This window comes from Saccostrea cucullata, unplaced genomic scaffold (genome assembly GCF_032062105.1).
Source record: "Saccostrea cucullata isolate Sc308-1 unplaced genomic scaffold, CSIRO_AGI_Scuc_v1 ctg3400, whole genome shotgun sequence".
Lineage (NCBI taxonomy): Eukaryota > Metazoa > Mollusca > Bivalvia > Ostreida > Ostreidae > Saccostrea > Saccostrea cuccullata.
Window position 1 is genome coordinate 94579 of NW_026920403.1, and position 7592 is coordinate 102170.

General features: G+C 34.4%; 1 protein-coding gene across 1 annotated transcript; it reads left to right on the forward strand.

Moving 5' to 3' along the window:
- LOC134248506 (aquaporin AQPAe.a-like) lies at positions 1–3051 on the forward strand. Its single transcript, XM_062730903.1, has 4 exons — positions 1–686; positions 1664–1744; positions 1906–2112; positions 2427–3051. Exons 1-4 carry the CDS (start codon positions 129–131, stop codon positions 2457–2459), a joined length of 879 nt encoding a protein of 292 aa, XP_062586887.1. The 5' UTR covers positions 1–128; the 3' UTR covers positions 2460–3051.
- Positions 3052–7592: the final 4541 nt, after the last annotated feature.

Below are 7592 nucleotides of genomic sequence, written 5' to 3' on the forward strand. Positions count from 1 at the left end.
TCTCCATGGACATGCGCGTTCGCACTGTATAACTTGATTCTATTCATTTTTTTTCAAACCTCACTCTTGGGTGCGCAGAGAGATAAGCTTTCAAAAAACAGTTTCATTCAGGTGCCTGGTCCTATAACATGTGGAAAATCATGAGGGAAAATTTGGAGGATTTGACTAGCCCCAACTTGTGGAGATCTGCTGCTGCAGAGCTTCTGGGAACCATGTTCCTGGTCTTTTTCGGGTGTGCAACCGCCACTGGGCAGCAAAAGCAATCTGACAATCCAGCAGACTACGTCCAAATAGCCCTTACTTTTGGGCTGATCGTGGGCACGATGGTATGGGGCATCGCCCATGTTAGCGGTGGTCATATTAACCCCGCCGTAACCTTAGCAGCCCTTGTTACAAGGCGTGTGAGTATTGTCCGGGCCCTGATGTATATTGTGTCACAGCTCATTGGAGCCATTGTGGGAGCAGCAATTCTATTCGGAATAACGCCCTCCAACGCCCGTGCCGGTCTAGGCGTTAACGCAATGAACGGGGAGGTTACAGAAGCCCAAGGTTTCGGGGTGGAGGTAATGATCACGTTTGTATTAGTGTTTACTGTCCTAGCATCAATCGATGAGAAGCGAACTGACCTCCATGGATCCGCCCCTCTGACTATTGGTCTGTCAGTCGTCGTTGGACATTTGGTAGCCGTAAGTAAATTATAAAGCTATTTGTCAATTTTGTTATCTGAAGAAAGTTTGTGAATTTTTCGGTTGTTACAAATAAAACTGACCATCATCAGATGAGTAGTGACCATTAATTTTAGTCGCTCAAGAATCAAGGTCTTCCGTCAAAGTTATCATTTTTAATTTTTTTTTTATTTTTTATTAAATTCCTTTTTCTCAGATATATTTTTTTCAAACTTTTTAAAACACAAACATTTAAGAAAATTACTTTTGACTGTATTTAATTAAAGTTTTAGAAAAGTCCAAGAAAATCTTGCATATTTTTAGTTAAATGATATCAGTGCAGAGGGCGTTGTGTTCTGACAGTGATAAACTATATATGTTTGGCTTCTTTAGGGGGAAATTATTGCTACTTGTGTTGTACAAAGAAACAGGAGGTCAGCTTAATCAAAAGTTTATCTCTGTTTAATGTTCAAATCAGTATAATCTAAACAATTTTGCCTTTACGCCGACCTGCTCATGTTATAAGACGATACACAGGAATGACGCTAGCCTAATTAAGGCAACGTCCATCTGCCTATGTTTATACTTTATCTCTCGTAATAAGATCATATTTTTCTGTGCTATTTCACAAAAAGCCACTTGACTATAGTTTGGGGAATTTGGTTACAAATTAATCGTGAAAAAATTTAACATATGCAAATGAGTTTATTGAATGTGACCTGATAAAGAAAAATTTTACAGAGAGCAAAATAGGATGAAAAAATATTTGTTTTATGTTGATATAGAAAGCGATAAATAAACTTCATATCAAATTCTGACCACTTGTCGAGAACACGTGCGGCCCCAAAACCCAAGATCTTTCACGGTGGCAGACTCTGGCACTTAACTCTATCTAAACAACTGCTTTACAGTGATGGGTCGGAAATTTTTCACCCCACGCGATCACTTCATAAATTATCTTGTTATGGATTAATTTTATTGTACGCTGTGTTTTACAGATCGCCTATACCGGATGTAGTATGAACCCAGCCAGAAGTTTTGGACCCGCTGTCATTCAAAACGCCTGGGACGCCCATTGGGTATGTTGTAAATGAACCTCTTCTTGTGGCTTTGAAAGCAAACATAATTTCTCTCGGAATCATGGGAAATTCAAAAACCATAAGTTAAATCTTTTTTAAATGTGATTCAAAGGCTTACATAGGAATATGACCTAATTTCAGTTGTTTTTTTTTAACTTTAGGTATTTTGGATTGGGCCTTTTGTCGGCAGTTTTGTCGCAGCTCTTCTATATGAATATATTTTTTCTGCTGGGGCCACTTTTGGAAGAACTAAGCGCTGCTTAACCAGAAGCAGAGCGCGACCAGAAGCGGAAAAGGCCGATGAGCTGGAAAAAGTAGAAATCGGTGAAATCGAGGAAAAGAAGGAGCCGGAATCCGAGGAAGATCAGGTGAAGACTCAAAACGGACAATAAATTGTGACTGTTAAGTCGATGGCAGTTGTGATTAACAGTATTTCTTCCCATTTGTATACATATAGTTCAGTAACTGTAACAGTTATTTAACTTTCAAAACCGTGTGGTAATTCAACACCAAACTGCGACGGAAAACGTCGATTACGCTTTTATGTATAATCTGGCTAGTTCACACTATCACTGAATACTGTAATTCTCATCAAGATTAGCATAATAAGTATCTATAACTACGCAATTACAGTTTGCACATTACTATTTGAATGTAATGCCATAATTGCAATTTTTATTAGCTTCTTATCGAGAAACAAGCGCCAGCTGAATAACCCGGGTGATAAGATGTTTCCTGGCCATCATTAAGTCTAGAGATATTTGGAGGTATCAATTTAACCACACAACAAGCATGTGATTGAATACTTTCTAAAAATATATAGCCTTTTTTTTTTTTTTTACTGTTTTTAGATTCAAATTACACTGACAGTTTATGTATGTTGTAAGAAATTGTGCAACAAGTTTTGACGTGTCCCTAGTGACATTTGTAAATGATGAGTGAGATTGTAAAACATGGATGTACTTTATGTTTTAGATAAATACATATATGACATCGTAACTCAAACTTTTATTCGAAGTCGATTTGATAAATCATATTCACGCATGCGTTTATCATTATGTTAATGAAATAAATCATTTGTAACACTTAAACAGAAATACGGAATGGTCGACGGGTGATTTACTGACATTTTCACGCCACATTAAGAGTGAGAGAGCGTTAAGTAGCTTGAAATAGCATGTACAAAATGCCATTTTATTAAATCATTTGACATCAATTGTAAACTATTTTACAACCACTGCAATGTGTACAATGTATCATTGAATTGGGCTAAGAGATGTGCACCAATTTAGCTAGTAAATGTTGTAGCAACATATTTCTTTATATGTGTGGCCTTATTTATACGTACTTATATTTTAATTTGTAGTATATTGATATCTTACCACTATATATAGCAATATTGTAAATATATTTACAAGATATTAAATAAATTATGAATAATATCGGACTGTGTGATGCTTGGTTCATTTCTGTGCACATGTAGGAAATGCGAGTTTAATTTTGAATTTTCGTCAGAATTATAATGTCCCCTCTAGGTGTCCAGTCTAATTTTATTCCGGACAAACCTTTCTCTAACTCCTCTGATGGGCGTGGTCAACTGCGCAGACTGATCAGTGTCTCATCAAAATAGTTCCATACATAGTACATACATAATGATATTTTCATTTTTATGTTTGTATATATTGGAAATTAATTAAATTTTATGTAAAAACAATAGGCCCAAGGACATCAACAGTCACATTAATATAAAACTACACTTTAAATTATAAATAGAAGTTATTTAAATGAAAAATATTTTAACCAAAAGATGAAGTTATACCTCTCAGAAGCAAAGAAGGGGTGGCGATCAGGGATCCTCAATTTTTTTTTAATTGGAAGAGTCAGTAAAGAACTCGATAGCAAATCTTAAAATAAATGTATCTACTTGCGGTTTGTTCCCGTTTTGCACACATTTGAATTTCAGGCATAGAAAAAATGTGTGCCTGTCCTTGCCACTATCACCACAAAAGTACACAAGTATGATTGGAAACTATAATTACATGTAGTACCTACATGTATTTCACTCCCTGTTACATAGGCCTCTTTTCCGTCTTTGAAGAACATTTATCGTTAAAAATTAGACATCTTTGTCCTAATTTTATATAATTGTTTTTTTATCAAGTCATTTTGGTCATTAAAAAACTAAGAAAGTATATTTTTCATTTCACAGTTTGAAATTTCTTGTAAAATTTTCTAATTCAATTTACTTTTCAATCACGTCATTTACAGTGATTTATTATGATCATAGGTGAATAGAAAAGGGGAATAACACCTCAGTAGAATACATTTAAATATAGTTCTGCTTCCCATCACGCCTTACCCCCTCTTCAATGTCCCTGACACAACCTTCACATTTTTGGAATCGACGCCCTTGCTCAACATAATATCATGCATCTAAAATATCTGCTAAATATATAGGGCAATAGGAGAACATTTCCAAAGAATTATGCATTTTCAATATAACTAGGATCATTAGAACCCAACCCTATCCCCAGAACTCTTGACTTTGGGGCCATAAATTTCACAATGTATGTAGAAAGATCAATGTTCATTACAAATAATGCCAACAGTTGAAATGCTTAATGTCCAGTAGTAAATTAAAGTAGCTTTTTAACGATAGCTATGGCACGTCAAATTCACAAAAATGAGCTAAACCTAGTTTCACAATTGATAAACTAGGTTTATCGACTGTAAACTATAGTTTACAAACCGTAAACTATAGTTAACGATTCGTTAAGTATAGTTTTCATCTGTAAAACTATATTTAACGGTTGTTCACTATAGTTTACGAATGCAAATCTAAGTTTATCTGTCGGTAATAAAACGTTAACAATAGATTTTGTTGATAAACATAGATTCACGTCTGTAAACTATAATTTACGATCGTTAAACTATAGTTAAGGGTTGTAAACCATAGTTTACAAATCGTGAAACTGTATTTATCAGATAATCTATGTTTTGCGATCGCAAATGATTGTTTTGGGTGTTAAGTATAGTTTACGGTTGTGAAACATAGATTATTGCGCTAACTATGATTTACAGATGTAAAATATAGATTAACGTTGTTAACTATAGTTTACAGTCCGTAAACTATAGTTTACAACAGAAACCTAGTTCATCGACTGTGAAACTATGTTTTGCTCATTTTTGTGAATTTGGCGATAGCAGTAATTTTAAAGGTTAAGCTCCACCCCTTAGGCCCTAAAAAAAATGTCGGAAATGAAAACTAAAAAATGTCGGAAATGAAAAGTTGATAATTGCTAAAAATTCCGGAAATGAAATGCAGCCCAAAGAAATGACTTTTACATATACTATGCATATCCCTTTCCAATATGGCGGAAACGGCTGTATTTCATTTCCGAAATTTTTAGTAATTATCAACTTTTCATTTCCGACATTTTTTTGTTTTTAATTCCGACATTTTTCAGATCGCACTTTTTCTTAACAGATTTGAAGACTTTACCTGTGAAAAATTTAAAGGAATACAAATCACAAATATATCATTGAAATCCAATTTGAGTTTTTGTAAATTTATCAATGAAACGACTGTGAAAATGGAAAATGCCTAAACTAAAAGTTTGAGTGATTGATTCAATGTTAAACTTTACTCTTCGCAGATGAAAAGCAGAAAAAATAAAGTTCTGTGTAGAGCAGAACAATAAATGCGGTATCAACCGGTGTAGAAATTCGATTAGAGTACATCAAGTGTCTTAGACATATAAGTACATCAAGTGTCTTAGATATAAATTTGGTTTTGTCAATGACATTTACTTTAGTGCACATTAAGGGGGCCGACTCCAGTTTTCATTGCGCAATATTTCGCGCATCATAGTTAAATGAAGCGTATTTACTGTTTTAAAGCAACTTTTTTTCACTTGATTAATAAAATTAAACATAATTAAGAAATTACAGGTTTAAAAATGTAATTAAAATTTTATATAACGGAATTTGTACCCGATTTTGCAACTGAAAGGTAGGTTGACGTCGTTATATGGCGTTTTTGAAGTTATGATAAACTGAAGATCTTATAAAAGAAAGGGGTAATTAAAATGTTATTAAATAAAAAGTAATAAACATACGCTCTTGAAATTTACTACATACGAATTTGATAATCCCTTCATCATATTTTATTATTATTTTTTTTTGTATAAAACCTATGTATGCGTCATAGTTTGTAGCACTCTATAATAAGAGGAAAATTCGTTTATTTTTGGCCTTGAGATGCCCTCTCTGGTAACAGGACGATAGAATTTTGTGTTTCTTACACATAATGTACAAGATAGTATTACTCATCATATATTATAGTTTGAACAACAACGCTATTGTAGTATTTGTATAATTTGCTTTAAAGTGCTAAAAATCGGCACTTTGCTATATAATCCTATAGTAAATGTACCTATGATTTGAGATGGTCCCTTAGAAATACCTGAACGGTAGACTTCGCCCAAACTTTGCATGTACACTAAAGTTAATGTAAGTTATATATGGTATAAAAATGAAAAGTTTAGCTATTGTAGTTTTCACGCAACAAAACCACAGTCGGCCCCCCTAAATGAGGTGAAAAAGTTGTATGTTGATTGAACTCTTTTACCTAGACTAGCACCTAGTGCTACATGTATGCAAATATGTATAACAAATGGATATATATATTTTTTAATAAATATTTTGCAATAAAAACTTTTAAAATTTCATTTTTGCTGACTAGGAAAACAATAAATTGCCGCAAGGTAAATTCCGGAAGTGAAAATGAAATTATGTCGGAAATGAAATGAAAAAAATTCGGAAATGCTATGCAGATTTCCGGATATGAAATGCAGCGTTTCTTTGACTGTAATAAATTGTTCAGGCTCCGTCGTCACTAATATTACTCAACCTCAACCTCAATACGATGATATAATATTGACTCAAGGTCATGTCTCACAGGTTAAGATAAACTGGGGTGCCCAGTTTAAGATTGAAGGGTGCAACTTTTGCATTAAATAATAAGACTTTTATGTTCTGTTGGATTTTTATTTGCACTAGTTGAAATTGTTCATTCCAGCATAAACAAAGATTTCGAAGCATTTTTTAGTTTAAAAATGAGAGTGGATTATACATGTACAGCATTTTATTAACAACGATTATATGACACTGTATGATTTTTGCGGCAATAAAAATTTAGATTTTTTCGCTCAAAATATTAATCGGAGGACATGTGCACCTACTTCCTTGTTCAATGACTTTCAAAATACCTCTGAAGGTTGTATGTCAAAACAAACAGGGAATAATGCAGACTAACGTATGTTGGTAGGCAGGTGAATTCGCTATTTGGGAGACAACAACTTGTTTACGAAGAATATTTGCACCAGTTTTCCATTTACAGGAATCAAAGAAATCTGACCAAGGTTAAAGGTTATATGATTGACCTCCTAATGTCCTTCACCTTTGATAACGGCATACAGCTACATATTAATGTAACAAGAGGCACAGGGGCCACATCGCTCACCTGAGGCTAGGAAAAAAGCAAAAATCAGTTTAGTATTTAAAAGCTTAAATGCATGAGTGGTCCCTTTGATCCCCTTCTACTGACCAACTATAATGGCTCCACCCTACCCCCGGGGGTCAATATTTGAACAAACTTGAATCTTCACTACCTGAGGATGCTTCCATGTGAGTTTCATCTTTCCTGGCCCAGTGCATCGTCTCAAACCACGGTCCGGAGTCTGCGTGGGAGAGGAACGTACATTTTGGCCGTGGTTTGCGACGATGGGCCCAGTGTTCCTGGAGAAGAAGATTTTAAAGAATGCCATTAATTGTTCACCAATTCATA

What these genes read in the sequence shown, in the direction of transcription:
- LOC134248506 (XM_062730903.1), top strand. Translation starts at nt 129, where the DNA reads ATGTGGAAAATCATGAGGGAAAATTTGGAGGATTTGACTAGCCCCAAC. An exon ending in TCGTTGGACATTTGGTAGCC is followed by an intron (nt 687 to 1,663) that starts GTAAGTAAATTA and finishes TGTGTTTTACAG; the next exon opens with ATCGCCTATACCGGATGTAG. An exon ending in CGGAATCCGAGGAAGATCAG is followed by an intron (nt 2,113 to 2,426) that starts GTGAAGACTCAA and finishes AATTTTTATTAG; the next exon opens with CTTCTTATCGAGAAACAAGC.